The 20,386-nt window shown below is 42.3% G+C and overlaps 1 protein-coding gene across 2 annotated transcripts in view; it reads left to right on the forward strand.

The window, feature by feature from the left end:
* The window catches only part of RALYL (RALY RNA binding protein like), a 666,364-nt gene that overhangs the window by 227,713 nt on the left and 418,265 nt on the right, over positions 1 to 20,386 (forward strand). For both annotated transcript variants that reach the window (XM_029591573.1, XM_029591574.1), the window contains exon 2: positions 15,573 to 15,648. In XM_029591573.1, coding sequence (XP_029447433.1) covers positions 15,573 to 15,648 — 76 coding nt within the window. The remainder of the gene's footprint in view (positions 1 to 15,572; positions 15,649 to 20,386) is intronic.

The following is a 20,386-nucleotide window of genomic DNA, read 5'->3' on the forward strand; positions in this document are numbered from 1 at the left end:
AAGAGGGACAAAGGAACACTTATGGTCTGCCAGCACCATTTTGAAAGAGTGAGTGGGGGTCACTTCTGTCCCCACTAGCCCAGGATCTGAAGGCTGTCAAACAAACCTGATCACTTTCTTTGATTGGGTGATTTGAGAATTAGAACAAGGACAAGCAGTAAAAGAGGTACACTTTAATTTCAGCAAAGTTCTTCATACTGTTCCATGTAGAAGGCTCATAAATAAACTGAGCAATCTGAGGGTTGACCCTAATGAGGTAGTATGGATTAGAAGCTGGTTGAGTGATAAGGATAAGGATCAAAGGTGTTCACTGTAAGGAAAGAAGAGTAGTAAGTGGAGTGCCACAGAGATTGGTCCTAGGGCTGATTCTATGTAATATCTTTGTGAACATTATTGCAGAGAAGTTAGAAGAAACATTGTCTTTTTTCCAGACAATACTAAGATCTTCACAAAATCAGGAAGTAAACTGAGCAGACTAGATTGCCTTAAAGTTCTTATTGGCTGTCATATTCTATTGTAAGGCTCAGGGATGGTCAAATTCAGCCCCTAAAGCAGAGATGCCTGTCATCCCTGTGGTGTGCAGCCATTCTTGACAGCAGAGGAATATAGAGACCTCTTATGGGAAGTTAGAGGTCTTCTCAGAAAGGCAGGAAAAGAGAGAGAGAGAGTTCTTCCTTAGATGGGGAATAATAAGGAGTTAAGACAGATGACCTACAAGAGATTTCCCTTGAAAGACAACAGGAAAAAAATCTTTCTGGAAAGGATGGGAATGCTCAGACTTGCTTCTGAATAGAACTCAATTAAAACTTAACTCGTCAACACAGAAACTGTGAGTAAGCTCCATGTAGGGAAGTATGTTCCAGGAGAGGATGTGGTTAAAGCAATTAGTATAGCTGGGTTTTAAAAAGGTTTGGGTAACTTTCTGGAGGAGAAATCCATAAACTGCTATTAATCAATATGGAATAGCCACTACTTGTTGCTGGCATTAGTAGCATAGGATCTATTTAATGTGTGGGTACTTGTCAGGTGTTTGTGACTTGGATTGGATGCTAATGGAGATAGGACACTGGGCTTGGTGGACCCTTGGTATGACCCAATAGGGCATACCTTATGTTCTTATGAGACACTGTTGTAATACTCTTGTGGGATGAATGGGAAAATCTTCAAGTTTTTGGTAGTGGCAGGAGGATGTCATATTGTTAGAGATAGCTGATAGTGTTAGAAAGTGGGAGCTATGTTCCTATTTAATTAGCATCTGCTGTTCCATCCAAAAAACATAATAGGCAGTCACTCTTCTAAAGCAGAGGAGCATGATAAGAGAAGAACAAACATTGTTGGTTGTGAATGGATGTTAGTGAACTGATTTCTTCTACTAGTTGCTTCATCAGCCATCTCAAAATAAAGTACTTGGGAACACAAGTACCTGTGTGGAAAGTACATTTGCGGAATGGCAAAAGTAAAAGTGAAAGGTTTCTGTACTGGAGGTCTTTGAAGAATAATCTTTCCTCCTATGCAAAAAAAAACAAACCACCCCATAAGCTTGTGCACGAATTGGCATGGTTCAAGGCTACGCTATGTTTCTATGATGCTCTCCAAAAGTCCTTAGATATCATTTCCAAAAGTCAGAAATTTAGAAAGAGTTTTGATTATTAGACTCTCCATATAAGTCATTTTAAAAGGACTAGCAGCTGTCAGTTTCAGGAGCAACTAAGAGCTTTTTTTGTTTTAATTGTTCAAATTATCATTCCTTTTTTCAGGGTACTTTATTGGCAAAATATGTTCTATTAATTGTTTCTTGCAACTCCAAAAAAGATAACATGCAGAGCTCAATTGTCAAAAAGAAGCAAAGCAAGTACTTGCACAGTTGGACAAGTTGCTTATTCATATTGGCCATGTGTGTAGTTATTGTTACATGCACAATTATGGTGGCATGCTGTTTTGAATGTAGAAATAGCACACTTATCACAGACCCAAACAACTAGTTTCTAACTTGTGGGACACCCTGAAGCCAAGAGCTGCACTTACGACAGTGTGAGAAGGTACCACGTTGCCAGGTTACCTACTTACATAGAGCCAGCAGCACAAATATACTTGCAGAGTTCCTTTTAGTACTGATTTATTTATTTAGCTAATTATCTATTTATTTATTTATTTCCTGTTATTTATAGTCTGCCTTCCTTGTCCTCAGAAATAGTTGCAGTTATGGCTTCCATTTAAATCTCAGCAATAGACGCCAACAAGACCCAAGCATCATTTCTTTGAGCCCTGTGCAAACCTCTAATGTGGCGTCCCTCCTACACACACTTCAACCCACATACATAAAATCTCATGAATCATGAAAGAAAAATGTCTATTTTAATTTTGAAGTTACCTTCTATATTCTATTTTGTAACTTCTCAATTGTTGGTTCTAATAGTGGTATTATACAGTCAATGTTTTAATTTTTTTTGGCAGATCCAACTGAAGAGAATAGGGAAGAACATAAGCACTGACAAATTAAGTGTAAAACATTAATAAAGCAGGCCAAGAAAGAATTTGAGAAGAAACTTAAATATGCAACTCAGGTAGTCACTTGTTTTACTTCATTTTGCAAATCAAGCTCATGGTTGTACTTTTTCCCATTGTGTGCCTAATTACACATTTCATTCAGTCACAATCCCATGAGAGGGACGTAATCCCAGCCCTTGCAGAACAGGACAACTTACTGACCAAGCCTGGAGTATGTTCACCATGACTTCCATACATAGCTGAGGTCTGTGACCCTTGGTCACAGGACTGTTGCTTCAATGGCTGAACTATAGCAGAAGGGAGTCAAAAATTGTGGTACAATTCTGGAATAAAAAATTCTATTTTTAAAAAAATGCATTTTAGTCAAGTTCAATTCAGATCCTGTACTATGTTGTATAAATCTCCAATAGACACATTAGAATAAAGTTTTGAGTCAAAACTTTGGAGAAATGTAGGGACTGTGAAGGATGTCATAATTATAGATAATAAACTACAAGGTACATTTGACAGCATTTAGCATTTAAAATAAAATCTATGGCATTTTTCTGTGTTGCTATGAAGAATTCTCCTTGAATTACTCAGTCTTGAGAAATTGTATTTAGTGTTCTAACAAAACAGAAAAAACTGAGGAAAAGATTAGAAAATAATTGCCTTTGTTATAATGTTATAAAAAGCTACCTTGGATTAACACATTTTGTTGTTTTGTTAATTTTTTCCCTGGTATTAGGTTAAAGCATTTCTTTTAATTGCCTTTTGTATCCACGGAGGCCTCTGTAACGCTTATAAATCTCCAAATTTAATAAGCAGATGTACCTTAAGATGGGGAGGGAATATGGAAGGTCAGGAACTAAGGCATAAATCATCCATATCAATAAGTCAATTAAAAAAGGCATACTAAAAATGAATTATTTTTAAACGGTCAACATAGATTAATACTTGAAGAGTTACCTAACTTATTCACTGTAGTCGTCTACCATTTAAAATGAATTTTGTGTCATGCCTCAATTTCTCAGCAAAATTTGACTATCAGAGTGACCCTTCTTTAAGTTAAGTATTAAAAGAGAGACTCAGAAATTACAATTTCTAGGAGTGATCAAAATACTTTCAAAATATTGCCCATTATTAGATATAAAATGGAAGGTAGTGGGAACGAGAAAACTGAAGAAGATAAAGACATTACAGAGGTCAGATAGCCTGGTAGGATAAAGATATAATTTGCATTTCATTTATAAGGGAGTATATTTTCAGCAATGAACATGTCTGCAAAGTTACAAATATATTTTTACGCACACACAAAACAAGGTTCCCCATAAATTGTGTTTGAGTATTGGTCATTCTGCTTCTAAGTAGGTGCATGTCTTAACCCATTCCAAAATGATGCAGCAAAGTTACATGCTGCATTGGTATGCCAGCTACAGGCATGCTGTTTGAAAATGTTTGATTTGTGCCTAGATTAAAACATGCCCCTGGCAATCTTTTTTATGCAGACAAATGTATGCACATTCTGGTGTAATTTTAGGAAACAGAATATTCACATCAGTGCATTCAGCCAGCCTAAATGCACAAGTCCCAACTAAGCTTTCAAAAATATATCCCATAATTGTTAAATGAGATCTTTGCAAGCACACATACAGCATTGCCACGAGGGATCAGATTTTATATTTGTTGACTCAGATTCAAACCTTCAGAGGCAACTGTTTTCGTGTTTTATTTTATTGTTATTTTTTGATATAGAAATTAAGGTAGGCTACTTGAGAAAACAGTAGGACTGGAAGCTTTTATATACTGTATGGAAGTCTAAATCTTTCCATAAAAAAATACATGCAGAAAGCAGGGGTGGATTCATGGAACAGTGATAGAGTGACAGTAGTGATGAATGTGAAAATGTTTTCAGAGTGAAACAAAGCACAGGACAAGTATCAAGAATCCTTAAGGCTGGGAAAGCAAAGCTAAAGCTGGAAATCAGCCAGAATCTTAGAGGTTGATATTCAGTGGCATAGTGAGCAGAAAGATTACTCAGGTAACTACCTGGATGAATATTCGGTGCAACATAACCGGATAAGTGCACACTGAATATACCTGTCTAAAATTCCCTGGGTTAGTAACCTGGAGAACTTTAGGTCACCTATTTTTCCGACTAGTCTTACCTGGCTAACTTTAGCTAAGGAACACTGAATGTCAGTGCTCAGCAGTTGATGTTTAGCCCCACTCACAGAATATTCCCATTGCCACTCTTTTTACTGGGCCGAATTTTGTCTAGGTAATGAATTATCTGGACAAAATTTAGGCAGGGAATGGGAGGAAATATGTAAATATTTAGTTTTGTCTGAGTAACTAAACAAGTTACCTCCACAAACCCTTTGAATATCAACCTTGCAATAACTTGGGAAGACTAGTAGCATAGTACCATAGTTACATAGTGATGATGGCAGAAAAGGATCAAATGATCCATCCAGTCTACCCAGCAAGCTTCTTTTGGTAGTATCTGCTGTGCAGTGAAGGTTACTCCCATGTTGCTCTGAAGTGTAGCAACTTCTGTTCTGTGCAGCTATCCCCAAGCCATATGATAACCCATTAAAATGTACTGCCAGCAATAGTTTTACTGGGTGATGCGCTTTCTTGAAAATTCAGACAGTGCTGCTTGATATGCTTTGCTTATGCATTTGGCCATAGAAGCAGTCCTGCCCTTTTCCCTTATGTGTGCAAATCAGTACCCAAGACCGTAAATGTCCAATTCCTCTGGCCCTCTCGCCGTCAAGTGGAGAGCGATATTGCAGTTGCGTCTATGAGTTCCCCAGACTGTAAAAGTCGGTGCCCTCATTGATTGTTGTCTAAATACAATTCCCCTTTTCCCCTGCCATTGAAGCTAAGAACAATGAATGTTGCAGTTACATCAAAAGCATCAAGGCTTATTGGTTAAGGGTAGTAACTGCCACAAGCAAGTTACCCCCTTTTCTTCATTTCCATCCTCTAGCCTTTAGAGATCTACAGAGTTTATCTTATGCCCCTTTGAATTCTTTTACTATTTTCGTCTTCACCACCTTCTCCAGCAAGGCATTCCAGGCCTCTCTGTGAAGAAATATTTCCTAATGTTGGTTCTGGGTCATCCCTTGGAGGTTCATTTTGTGTTCCCTAGTTTTACTGTTTCCATTCCAATGGAAAAGGTTTGATGTTCATGCATCATTAAAACTTTTCAGGTATTTGAAGTTCTGTATCATATCTCCCCTGCACCTCTTCTGTTCTAGGGTATATATATTCTGATCCTTCAGTCTCTACTTATATGTCTTCCGATACTGACTCCACACCATTTTGGTTACCCTTCTCTGGACTGTCTCCATCCTGTCTCTCTCCTTTTTAAGATATGGGCTCCAGAACTGAACCCAGTACTTCAGGTAAGACTTCACCAAGGATCTGTATAAGGGCATTATCGCCTCCTTTTCTTACTGGTTATTCCTCTCTCCATGCAGCCCAGAATTCTTCTGGCTTCAGCTATTGCTTTGTCACATTGCTTCACCACCTTCAGATTGCCAGACACTATCACCTCGAGATCGCTCTCTTCGTCCATTTATATCAGTCTTTCACATACACACACACCCCCATCACATACATCTCTTTTGGATTACTGCATCCCAGATGCCTGACTGTGCTTCCTGGCATTGAATCCCAGCTGCCAAATGTCCTTCAAACTTTCTTAAATCATTTTTCATTCTCTCTACTCCTTCAGGCATCTCCACTGTATTGAAAGCCTTAGTATCATCTGCAAATAGACAAACTTTAGCTTCTAGCCCTTCTGCAATGTCACTTACAAAGATATTGAACTTAATTGGTCCCAAGTGGCACTCCCCTTAATATAGTTGTCTCTTCAGAATAGGATCCATTTACTATTATATGCTGTCTCCTATCAGTCAACCAGTTTGTAATCCACCCCACAAACTTGGTGCTCATTCCCAAGCTTTTCATTTTATTCAAAAGCCTCCTACGTGGAACTATATCAAAAGCTTTGCTGAAATCCAAGTAGATCACATCGAACGCTTTTCATCGATCCAATTCTCTAGTTACCCAATCAAAACAAATCAATCAGATTTGCCTGAAAGGACCTTCTTCTGGTGGATCCATGCTGCCTCAAGTCCAGTCACTATCCTTTGCTTCCGCAGTGCCTCCATAAATTTTCCCACCACCAAGGTGAGGGTAACCGGCTTGTAATTTCCAGCCTCCTCTCTATTTCCAGTCTTGTGAAGCAGACCACTCTATTTCTATGTAACAAGTCCTTAAGCAGACCCACAAGCACATCTCTGAGCTCCTTCAATATCTGGGGATGTACCTCATCTGGACCCATGGCCTTGTCCACTTTTAGTTTGCTGGCTCTTCCCATATATTCTCTTCGTAAATGGAGTTTTGTTTACCTCACCCCCACATATGGTCTTGTCAATCAGCAGCAGTCCTTCTTCAAAGTCTTCTGAAATATTTTTTTTAATATTTCCACCATTTCTTTATCTCTCCACGCTTTGCTCTTGTCACCTTTCAATTTCACTATACCACTTTTAGCCTCCTCTCTTGCTCAGATACATCTCAAAACTGTTTTGTCACCTCATTTTACCTCTTTGGCCTTCCTTTCTTCTTCTTGATCTTTTTTCTTTCCTGATTTCTTTCTTCATCTCCCTCAATCTCCCTGTGTTCCTCTTTTTGGAATCCTTTATACTTCTTGAATGCTGTTCTTTTTGCCTGTATTTTTTCAGCTACATCTTTGTGAACTAGATCATTTTTTTTATCCTCTTACTTTTGTTTTCTTTTCTAATATATAAACTTGTTGTCTTTGTAATAGCTCCTTTTAATTTGGCCCACTGTTGTTCCTGTTATGGGCATACCCGCAGTGAGCCGCGAGTAGCCCCTCCACCTTACCTACTTTAGTATCACGGCAGTCTGCTGCTGCTGCTGTCCCCTGCGGCCCAGAGGCCGCAGCAGTTCCTGCCCTGCTAGGCAGGGCCAGCCCCGCTGAGCATCCGCCGCTGCCACTGCCGCTGCCTCACCCAAGCGGCCAGGAGACTGTGCCAGTCAGCGGGCTTCTTCACAGCATGGTGCCGCTGCCGAAGACCTTTTCCAGTGGCAGGGGATAGCCGCCCCTGTCCGGATGCCATTTTGCGGCCTGTAGACTGCCCCAAGCCCTGCCTGCTCCTCTCTGCTCCTGCGCGCAGCTTACCGCTGTCCATGGTGCTGCTTCCTCTTCCTGCTTCCTCTTAGGCGCCGGCGCATGCCTCTTCTCTTCATTTAAAGGGCCCACAGCCATATATGTCCCGGGCTCCACCTGATGACAACTTCCTGCTTCAGCCCTATAAAAGGGCCTCTTCTTCAGTCATTCCAGGCCTTCAGATCAGGTTCCACAGTTGGCTATGTCTTCTCTCCAGTCCAGGTCCTCCGTGGTCTTCTCCTGCTTTGAAGGCTTTGTCTTCATGTTCCTGATGTCCCTTGTCCAGGTCTTCAGTCATCTTCATGTTCCTTATGTCCTTTGTTCAGGCCTCCAGATGTCTCCGTGTTCCTGATGTCCTTCGTCCGTGTCTTCAGGTGTCTTCATGTTCCTGATGTTCTTCGTTCGTACCTTCTGATGTCCGATATCCTTCCTGATGCCTTTGTCTTCTCCTCTGCCTCCATGCCTTGGTTCCCTGACGTCCACTTTCCTGGTGTGCCGTTGTCATGGTCTGCGACCATTCCCATGGGTGGGCTGTGTAGGGCACCTCACGGTACAAAGGCCACCCTCATCTGCGCACTGCAACTCTCCGGAAGACTTCTGCTTCAGTCCTAAGTTTTATCGTTGAATCCTGTGCTTGAATCTTGTCCCAATCTTTGGAACCTATTGCTATTGCCTCTGTCCATGTCAAGACTCTGCTCCTTGCCAGTGAGGTCCACGACCAGTCCTGTGGGAAACTGTGTAGGGCGCGCCCCGGTGAAGGCCTCTTCAGTATCTTCGTTATGCTCCGGTATCAGCTTCCTTTATCTCTTCTAGATTCTGCTACGAGCCCAGCATGGTCCGTGACCAGTCCCGTGGGTGGACTGTGTAGGGTGTGCTGCATCACAGCCTTGACCCAGTGCTTTGACCTCCTTGCCTTTGTCTACAGAGCCTTGATCCTTGCCTTTATCTACAGTGTCCTCGCTTCAGTCCTTGTCTAAGTTTTTTGTGTTCTAAGGACTCCGTCTGCCCTCATCCTCTGTCTGGCCTGCCGCCTTTTGCCGTACCCAGCGGCAGGTCTGAAAGGGCTTGGAATGGTTAGAGGACTGTTCATCAATCAACATTGCGTTGTTGGTCATCCTGGGGCGTGCAGGTCCGGTAGAGGGTCAGACCTTGTCTCCTTGTCTTCGTTTCAGCCTTGTACTGTTCTTCGTTACCCATGCTTGCACCAGCTCACCTCCCGCGGTTTGTCTTGGGGCTCCTCCCTGAGTCATGCTGTGGCCCAAGGGCTCACATCACCTGCTTTAGAGACGATCGCACCTCCATGCCCGTAACAATAGCCGAAGGCCTCCAAGCCCTCGGTTCGTAACAGCTACCGGAGGTCACGCTCGTAACCCATCTCACCTATTATCTCCCAGTCTTCTAGTTCTTCCTCCAGAAACATTCACATTTTGCAAAGTCAGTATTTTTGAAATTCAAAACTTGGATCTTCATGTGACTTCTCTGTATCTTATTTACGATATCAAACTATACCGTCTGATGATCACTGGTGCTCATAATTTACCCATTTGTGAACACTCGATCAAGTATCACACTTTCCCTCTTGGGCTCCATTACCATTTGTTTGAGCAGAGCCCCTTGAAGGGTATCCATTATCTCTATACTTCTTGCAGATTCTGCAGAAGGGATACTCCAATTCATATCCAGCATATTAAAATCTCCAACAAGCATCATGTCTCCCTTCAGGGCCTAGAGATGACTTACACCTATGAATAGACAGAGGAGAAAGTGATGTTATGATATCTAAAGTCTGCTTTTAATACAATTGATAATTTGATTTTGCTTGCAAGGCTAGAGGTTGTAGGTATTAGGGATACAGTTCTTAACTGCTTTTCCAGTTTTGTATTTAGCCATACTCAATTTGTATCGATTCACTCTTCTATTTCCCAGCCGGTTCCTTCTCTTTATAATTTGTAAATGTTACCTTTGGGGAAGTTAAATATTAAATACTATCTGTATGAGGATGATACATACTTACAAATATCCTCTGGGTTCTGATATTTGTTGCGTCGGAGGTGGGCCCTTGGGCTGAGGTGGGGTTGATGCAACCTGCAGGCGAGGGCCTACGGATCCCCACCATCAGCAGGTGGAGTGGGCTGAAGCTAGAGGACACTGGAGCTTCACCTATACCAACCCTCGTTCCCCTCGGGTTGAGCCTTTTGGTGACGGGGCAGGCAGGACTTAGGTGGGCCTCGAGGTTAGCTAGAGATGAAAGGTGATTCAGCCCAGAGACAGCAGCCGGTAGATGATTTAGTCCTATCCTGGACTGGATTTGGCACTGGAACTCAGGCGCCAAAGGAACAGTGAAGAACTGGAGGTGCTTGAGCAAAAGAAGGCCTAAGCCTTGTAAGTCCATGTCCAGAGGATAGGCAAGAAGATGCTTCACTGACAGGCTAGGATCAAAGCCAGTGGCGAGTGGAAGTGGTGACAAGCAATGTGGAACTCTGGACTCAGGAAAGTCTGTAGCGTAGTCGTTCAAAGCAAGGGTCAGGGAATGGGGAAGGCAGGACTAGTCAATCAAGGCAGTGGTCAAGGCACGGGGAAGGCAGGCATGGAAAGACAAAGTGGAGGTCTGGGGCTGGAGAGAAGCTGAAGAGTAGTCAGGCATAATGGAGGTCTGGGGCAGGAGAGAAGCTGAAGAGTAGTCAGGTGTAGCAGTAGTCAAATCCAAAGAGTCAGTCCAACACATAGACGAAACAGGAACAAGAGAACAGGAAACCGGGAACCACAGGATAACAAGAAAACAACAAAGAGACGATTCTAGGATCAGTAATGAGTACTCGGAGTATGAGGAAACCTGTTGCAAAGGCAACGCTATGGAGCGAGGCCTGAGTTTTTATACGCTGAAGAGTCTGACATCAGCATCCGGGTCCGCGGCCAGGTTCCCACCACAGGCCCTTTAAAAGAATCAATGATGTGCGTGCCTAGAAAGGGGCACGGCGCTGATGGTGGCATCTTTTCGCGGGCCACGTGGAGAGGCCCGACAAACAGGGACATCTTGGCTGGCAACAGTGGGTAGTGTGGCAGGACTGGAGGCATTGGTGGGAACCCAAGGTTGGAGCTGGCAGCCCATCGCCGCCAGTGAAGAGGAGCCAGAATCTGGAGTCTATCTGAAAAGGTGAGAGGTCCTCACCGTGGGGCTGCCGCGGGCAGCACACATAACAATATTATCTTGACTATACAAAATGTGGTTGCCTGCTTGTCAGCAATAGACTCTTGACTAGGAAGCAATTCGCTGTATCTTAATCATAAGAAAACTGATGGGTTGGCAAAGACAGTACAGCTCATTTACAAACTTGATGTTATGGAAGCATATTAGCGTTCAACTTGCAGATGAAAATGCTGAAAGGTAGATTTTTAAAAGTCCGCACATGCGTCCATGTGTGCGCGGTTCCTGGTGCGCGCACATCAACATGATAATTTTATAACATGTGCACGTCGGCACGCGCATGTTATAAAATATGGCTCCCGCGTGGAAATGCATGCAGGAGGGCGGATTTTAAATGCCTGTAGCGCGTAAACCCGGCCTTTATATGCAAGGCCGGACTTTTCATGCTCCAAGCGAATCTTCCAAGAGACCCTGCCATGCGCATAAAGGCCGGGATGCGCTCAAGTGCTGGGTCTCTTGGAAGGGGCAGGGTGGGGGCGGGCCGGGACAGCAGCATTATTCATTTTTAGAGGGTGGAGAGAAGAGGGGAAAGGGAAGGGAAGGGAAGTTAGGGTAAGGGGTAGGAAAGTTCCCTCCCAGTCTACTCCTAAATTGGAGCGGACTGGGAGGGAACTGCGAAGGCCCTGATGCGTTGCCATGCAAAAATTGCTAAAATATACCCCCTTTGCGCACACCGCCCCCGATTTTGTAGTGCGCGTACATGGACATGCGTACGTATTTTTTCAAAATCTACCTCTGGTATTTTAAAATCCGGTGTGCATGTTCATGTGGGTCGGCATTCACACGCGGGGGGGAGGGATTTTCTAAACTAATGCACGGCGATGCAAGTAGGCCTTTCCCAGTTCCCTACACCCCTACCTAACCTTCCTACCAACGACACCAACGACATAGGAAAATGTGGGAGGGAGGTTCTAGAAGCCAAATTTAGGCTCTTAGGTAGAAAGCTTTAATCCAGAACTTCCAGGGTAGCATTCTCTAAAATGCTCCCTGTTCCACGCGCAGGTCAGAGGCAGGCAGAGCTCCAGAGTCTCAATGTGTGGATGAGACGATGGTGCAAGGAAGAATTGTTCAGTTTTGTTAGGAACTGGGGAACCTTTTGGGGAAGGGGAGTCTCTTCCGAAGGGATGGGCTCCACCTTAACCAGGGTGGAACCAGACTACTGGCACTATCCTTTTAAAAGGAGATAGAGCAGCTTTTAAACTAGAACAAAGGGGAAAGCCGACAGTCGCTCAGCAGCGCATGGTTCGGAGAGAGGTATCTTCAAAGGATACCAATGATGCATTAGAATTAGGGCATCTCGACAGTGAGGTTCCAATAATAGAAAAAGTAGTCCAAGTGCCTGTACTTAAAAACTCACCTGAGCTAAAAAATTCTAACTTATCCCTATCAATTAAAAAGCAGAATGAAAATATAAACAAAAAACAAACTTTGAAATGTTTGTATGCTAATGTCAGAAGTCTAAGAAGTAAGATGGGAGAATTAGAATGTATAGCAGTGAATGATGACATAGGCATCTCAGAGACATGGTGGAAGGAGGATAACCAATGGGACAGTGCTATACCAGTGTACAAATTATATCGCAATGACAGAGAGGAGCACCCGGGAGGCGGTGTGGCGCTTTATGTCTGGGATGGCATAGAGTCCAACAGGATAAACATCCTGCATGAGACTAAATGCAAAATTGAATCTTTATGGGTAGAAATCCCTTGTGTGTCGGGGAAGACTATAGTGATAGGAGTATACTACCGTCCACCTGGTCAAGATGGTTAGATGGTCAGTGAAATGCTAAGAGAAATTAGGGAAGCTAACCAAATTGGTAGTGTGGTAATAATGGGAGACTTTAGATTTGAATATACTTTAGATTTGAATGTACCCTGGGTCCCTCCCGATGCAGCCTAGCGAAACACGGGACCGTGTCGGGGGACCTGTTTAAACCCTCATATCTGAATTCATGGAGTTGCCATTATAAACAGTATTATTCTTTGCCATTTGGAACTGCTATTAAAATACACCATAGAATTGGTGGTTTAACATTTATCCTGCACCAGCATTTTGTGTTACTTGCTAATGTGCAAGGTTTATGCTTCTTCCTCATTTAGACTTCAATTACCCCAATATTGACTGAGTAAATGTATCATCGGGACACGCTAGAGAGATAGCGTTCCTGGATGGAATAAATGATAGCTTTATGAGCAATTGGTTCAGGAACCGACGAGAGAGGGAGCAATTTTAGATCTAATTCACAGTGGAGCACAGGACTTGGTGAGGGAGGTAACGGTGGTGGGGCCGCTTGGTAATAGTGATCATAATATGATCAAATTTGAATTAATGACTGGAAGAGGAATAGTATGCAAATCCACAGCTCTCGTGCTAAACTTCCAAAAGGGAAACTTTGATAAAATGAGAAAAATTGTTAGAAAAAACTGAAAGAAGCAGCTACAAAATTAAAATATGTGCAAGAGGCGTGGTCATTGTTAAAAAATACCATTCTAGAAGCACAGTCCAGATGTATTCCACACATTAAGAATGGTGGAAAGAAGGCAAAACGATTACTGGCATGGTTAAAAGGGGAGGTGAAAGAAGCTATTTTAGCCAAAAGATCTTCATTCAAAAATTGGAAGAAGGATCCAACAGAAGAAAATAGGATAATGCATAAATGTTGGCAAGTTAAATGTAAGACATTGATAAGACATCAAAATGGCAGATGAAATTTAATGTGGATAAGTGCAAGGTGATGCTCATAGGGAAAAATAACCCATGATATAGTTACACAATGTTAGGTTCCATATTAGGTGCTACAACCCAAGAAAGAGATCTAGGCGTCATAGTGGATAACACATTGAAATCGTCGGATCAGTGTGCTGCGGCAGTCAAAAAAGCAAAAGAATATTGGGAATTATTAGAAAGGGAATGGTGAATAAAAGGGAAAATGTCATAATGCCTCTATATCGCTCCATGGTGAGACTGCACCTTGAATAGAGAAGGGCTACCAAAATGATAAGGGGAATGGAACAGCTCCCCTATGAGGAAAGACTAAAGAGGTTAGAACTTTTCAGCTTGGAGAAGAGACAGCTGAGGGGGGATATGATAGAGGTGTTTAAAATCATGAGAGGTCTAGAAAGGGTAGATGTGAATCGGTTATTTACTCTTTCGGATAATAGAAAGACTAGGGGGCACTCCATGAAGTTAGCATGTGGCACATTTAAAACTAATCGGAGAAAGTTATTTTCTTTTTCACTCAACGCACAATTAAGCTCTGGAATTTGTTGCCAGAGGATGTGGTTAGGTCAGTTAGTATAGCTGTGTTTAAAAAAGGAATGGATAAGTTCTTGGAGAAGTCCATTTCCTGCTACTAATTAAGTTGACTTAGAAAATAGCCACTGCTATTACTAGCAACGGTAACATGGAATAGACTTAGTTTTTGGGTACTTGCCAGGTTCTTATGGCCTGGATTGGCCACTGTTGGAAACAGGATGCTGGGCTTGATGGACCCTTGGTCTGACCCAGTATGGCATGTTCTTATGTTCTTATGTTCCCTCTCCTACCCGACCACTAATCCCACTCTATTGGGGGTTTTTTTGTTTTAATACTTCAACTTCCAAGTTGAAGTAACCTCTGTGCGGCTAATGGCACTGTCTCGTCTTGCTCCCCCCCGCTCCTTGCTCATACCACCCTCCCTTGGGCCGCCCTTTTTAAGAGGCCCAACACTTCGGCGCATAACTGAGGAAAATGTGCGCACAATGCCCAGCAATGCACATAACCCCCAGATTTTGTGTGCGTGGCCCATATCAATGCATGGCTATATCTACTCTATATAACTTGCTTTACTTTTTTACATTTAATTAAGCAAGCTAAACAATTTCTTGAGACAGTTCAGGTGTGTATATTTGCATCATCTTTGTTTGTTGGTAGTTTGTTGGTAGGCTCACCTAAAAGAAGTCTTTATTGGTGGTCCAGAATGCAGCTGTAAGGGTCATCACAGGCACTAGGTATGGAGGACTTATCACCCTGATTTCATGGGCTCTTTATTGGTTGCCAGTACACTATTGGATCATTTTTAAAATTGCATGTATGGCTTTTAAAGTGATAAATATGCATTGTTCATGTATTTTGCTTTTAGCCAACTTCATTTCTCTCAGGCTATTTTACTATGTATTCCATTGCTAAAAGTTGCTCTTTTAACAGTAACTTGTGTACGTTCATTTACTATAGCTGCTCCAGTTATACAGATAATCTTTTCTCTAGCGGTAAGAATGTAAAGATCATTTTGATTTTTGAAATGGTTTAAAAACTTGGCTTTTCCAGCAGGCTTTTGAACTAGCAGTGCAAAGACTAATAATGCATATTAATTTTAATAGTTCATAGATTAATCTATGTTATGATTTTTATATTGATTATTTTTTATTATCATTTGTATTGTTTGTTTTATTGTTCTCATTGGTTGTGATAGAACTTTTGTGATATTTCTCTCCAAGAGTATCTTGGACTAAACGAACAGGTAAAAAATCCAACTAAATAAATGTTAGCTGCCTACTATGTTTAGGTATATTAACTCATAATATAGCACTAGCATAAATTTCTTACATATTACAGTTGTGTTTATTTTATATGAATTAGTATTATCTTTTCCAACCTTATACATTTAGCCAATGTGTTCCACCTATTTCATTTTAGATATCAACATGGCAGGAGAACCAAAACCATATAGACCAAAACCTGGAACTAAGAGGCAACTTTCAGCTCTTTACAGGTAAGTTGTGTTTAATGTAAATTATGCCAGTCACTTATTCTTTTATTGTATATATATATATTGTAATATACAAAATTATATCGTATACTGAATAACTATCTTCCCCACACCTAAAATACTTCTGTTTATATGGTGTTTTATATACAGAAATTTAAAGATAGTGCCATATTTCAACTCTTAATAGATTCTGTTCTGTCACATCTTTTCATTGCAAAGTGAGATATTAATTCAATTATTCAACCCATTTTCCCTTACCTTTCTCTAACAATTATGTTTTATTATATATTTTAGACATTTTCTTTTCTAAGTTCTGTGTGTTACAGCTGCATAAACAGACTATTGGCATGCATTTACATTTTGGTAATTGGCTCATGTCCAAGTAAATGCTAAAACTTTTATAACTTCATGAACTATTTTAAAAGATGTACTTAGGTTGGCAAGACAGAAGAACACTGTACTGCTAATATTTATAACATTGTAAAAATAATTACCTTTGAAGTGTAGATATTTTACATATTACAACATTTTTCTTCCTAAGTTACCCCTCTTGCATTTTGAAAAGATAATACAGATGATAACCCAGGAATGATCTTTAAAGAGAATTGTTTTGGAAAAATTACTTTTTTTAAGTGTTCACCATAAACTACACATCCTTTGATGTTTTCTTTCATAAACTACCTATAGAGCAGTAACAAAATGATCCAGAATTTAGTGGGGCCACAGAGTCCAGTGGATGTATCATAGCTCTTCTGGCAACAACTATGTTTTGCTATTTGCATATGTGAGAGCCATGGTGGCACTTGAAATGGATACTTATTTGACTAAAATATATTCTTTACCAATTTTTATCTTAAAACTGCCCATTATTTTAGCCACCCACTTGACTTTAGCATTCAGCATTGAAGAGACTGAAGGAGAATCAAGGTCTTGATTTAGCAAGGATTTTTTAAGCAAAGGCACAGTATGAAAGGAAATCCTTATTGAAATGACTTAAGTATTTTTTTTTTTAATTTTCTACTGATAGTCCAAGGATAGGATGTTGAAAGGAATAATATCAGTGTGTGGTTCTGACAGTGGTTAGGAAAATCATAATGGAAGGTGACAGTTTAGGGATACTGAGAGAAGCAAATTTTGTAGAGAAGAATCACAGAAACTAAACAGAGGCACTAAATAGGGATGTGCATTTGTTTTAACTGAATTTGCCAAATGCCATGAATAAAAGTTAATGCATTTCATTCAGGGGCTCTGAAACAAATTTAGGAGCCCCCAAATTAAAAGAATCTTATTCATTTAATTCAGTTAAAACTTCCAGTTGGGCCTACACCTAAGCCCAAAGCTGGGGCCTCATCTAGGGCATAGGCCAAGGCTCAAAGCAGAGACTGCAGCCTAGGCCTGATCGTGATGCTGGGATCTTGGCATAGGTCCAGGATGATGCCTCAACAGAGCTATGAGAAAAGGTAGAGCCCCCTGAAAAATATTTCCCCACTTACCTGATCTCTTGGGTATCCATAAACATGGCCTGCAGGGTCCCAATGCCTGATCCTTAACCCGGGCCTAGGCCCACTGCTGGTTCCCAACCTGGAGGCCGTCCTAATGCCTTAGCCTCAGTCTAGGCCAGAGCCCAGACCCAGGCCCAATTACAGATTTCGGCCCAGAAACTGGGTCCCCTCTCCTGGGCCTCAGCCAAGGCCAGGACCTGGCTGACTCAGGAACCAGGCTGACTCAGCAGCCTGGTTCCTGATGCTTGGGCCTCAGCCTAGGCCAGAGCCAGGGTCTGGTCCAGAAGCTGAGTCCCCAGTATTGGGACATGGTCTCTGGGTCAGGCCGTAACATCAAACCTAGGCCCAGGCTTAGGCTGAGACCCAAGCATCAGGCCTGGGTCCGGGCTCTAGCCTAGACAGAGGCCCAAACATTGGAACCCAGTCTCCAGATCAGGCCTTGGTGTGAGGCCTGGGTTCCAGTCTAAGTCAAGGCCCCAGTGTCTGGCTTAGGTCCCGGCATTTGTCCTAAGCCGAGGTATCAGAACCAGGCCTCCAAGCCTTTGCCATGTGTAGAGCCTAGGCCAATGTCGCTGCAACTTACTGCGGCTTCTGTCTATGTAAGAATTAGGCTTCGGCCTGGGCTTCGGCCTCGCCGGTGGATTCCCACTGTAATGGGTAAGTGTGGGCTGTAGGAGATCCTGGTCCCAACATGTTTACTAGTGGGGGTTGGGTGGTGAGGTTGTAAGGCCTTGGGAGGCCCCATTTCCTTTTTTTGTTTGGTTTTGGGGGGGGGGGGTTTATTGGGTTTTTTTATATGAAAGAAATGAATTAAACATTAAATAAAGCGAAAATCATGGGGAAAAAACCTCCTGAAAACAAAACGAAAAATGAAATAATTTTTTTTACCCTGGTACTGAGTAACTCTTAACTACAGTACATGGATGAACCAACTTACCTTTTTTGATATTTATTTTTTAGTGGATGAAATTATACAAAAAATATTAGAACCAACTAATTTTGATTTAGTAAGGCACACAGCTGAATGTGTTGACTGAATTTCAGCAAAGATACTTATTATTAATTGTGACTTTTTTATTGCCAGATACTGATTGTAGTTGAAAAAGTAATACTTAATATTGAACTTTAATTCTTTTTGTCATTGCATGTCATTATAAAAGTCATCTTGCTTTTTTTGGTGAACATAAATTGCAAGATTATCTCTCAGTATGATAATGAATTGCTATGTTTATTTATTTATTTATTTATTTATTTAACAACTTTTAATATACCGACGTTCGTGAGGCACATCACGCCGGTTTACAAGTAACTCAGTTAAAGGAGGAAATTACAATGAACAGGGGGCCGGGGGATGGGAGCAGGCCAGAAAAAGGGGGGGGGGGGGGGGGTAAGGGAGACAGGAAGGAGAGAGGGAAAGATAGGTAGCATGAGTGAGAGTATAAAAAACAACCGTTAACATAAGAAATAAAAGGAACTTATTTACAGAAAAAGGAATATTTACATTAGTGACAATTAGCATAGGATTGATTATATCGGACTAAAATGAACAATTTTGTAAAATTGTAGGAAGATAAAGGGGGAAGGGCGGGCAAGGAGAGGCGAAAGGGAAAGCCTTGGGAGGGGGGGAAAAGCCTAAGGAGGGGGGAGAAAAAGGCCTAAGGAGGGGGAAGAAAGGGAAAAAAAGGGAACGCCTTAGGAGGGGGGGGGGGGGGAAAGGGCGGGGGGGGTGGGGGGGATGGAGGCTGGGAATCTGGGTGGGGGGGGGGATTAAGTGGGAATGTAAAGGTTTGGTTGGTTTTGGGGTAGATTATGTGGAAATGTTTAGGTTTGGTTGGTTTCCGGGTAGGCCTTTCTGAAAAGCCACGTTTTTATGCCTTTTTTGAAGGTGGCCAGGCAGGATTCAAGGCGGAGAAAGGTAGGGAGAGTATTCCAGAGTGAAGGGCCCGCTATGGTAAAGGCCCTTTCTCTCGTGGAGGTGAGGTGGGCGATTTTGAGGGAGGGGGTATGTAGGGTACCTGCGTGGGAGGATCTGGTAGGACGGTTGGTTATGCGGAAGTGGGGTGAGTCCTTGAGCCAGGGGTTGGGTTTGTAGAGGAGGTTGTGTAGTATGGTGAGGGTTTTATACTGTATACGGAAAGAAATGGGTAACCAGTGAAGGTCCTTCAGTATGGGGGTGATGTGGTCTCGTTTTCGTGTGTTCGTTAGGATTCTTGCCATGGCGTTCTGCAGGATTTGTAGGGGTTTGATGGTCGACTCTGGAAGGCCAAGGAGGAGGGAATTGCAGTAATCCACTTTGGAAAGGATAGTGGTCTGCAAGACTAGACGGAAATCTTGTGTGTGGAGTAGTGGTTTTAGCTTTTTCATGATGTGAAGCTTGTAAAAGCCTCCCTTAAGAAGGGATTTAATGTGGGCTTTGAAATCGAGGCGCTGGTCAAGTTCGATGCCAAGGTCTCTGACAGTTGGAGATGAGACGTGGGGGGAGGATGTAACATTGGGGAGGGTAAGTTCAGGTTGATTAGATATTATGAGTATCTCAGTTTTAGAAGCATTGAGGGCAAGGTGGAGGTTGGAGAGGAGAGAATTGATGGATGTAAGATAGGAGTCCCATAGTTGAAGGGTTTCATTTAGAGTATTTTGGATAGGAATGAGGATTTGAACGTCGTCGGCATATAAGAAAAAGTTCAATCCTAGGTCAGAGAGCAGGTGGCAGAGGGGCAGTATATAAATATTGAACAGAGTAGAAGAGAGTGAGGACCCCTGAGGAACTCCTTGTGTGAGGGGGATGTGAGAAGACTCAGCTTTGTCAATTTTTACTATGTATTCTCTATTGGCGAGGTATGAGGAGAACCAAGATAAGGCAGTGCCTGCGATACCTATTTCTGCTAGTAGGGAAAGTAGGATTTGGTGATTGACTGTATCGAAGGCAGCTGAGATATCAAGGATTGCGAGGAGAAAGGATGTCCCTTGGCCCATACCTATGAGTATGGTGTTGGTGATTGCTAGCAGGAGATTTTCTGTGTTACGCTCCTTGCGGAACCCAAATTGAGATGGATGTAAAATGTGGTGGTCCTCGAGGAAGTCTGAAATTTGGGAATTGACTACCTTCTCAAGTACTTTGGCAATCAGGGGGAGGTTGGATATAGGACGATAGTTTGCTGGGTCAGAGGGGTTGAGGGATGGTTTTTTGAGGAGGGGTTTGACGACCGCAATTTTGAGTGGGTCTGGGACCATGCCCGATG

The sequence above is a fragment of the Rhinatrema bivittatum genome, chromosome 2 (assembly GCF_901001135.1).
Source record: "Rhinatrema bivittatum chromosome 2, aRhiBiv1.1, whole genome shotgun sequence".
NCBI classification, from domain to species: Eukaryota; Metazoa; Chordata; class Amphibia; order Gymnophiona; family Rhinatrematidae; genus Rhinatrema; species Rhinatrema bivittatum.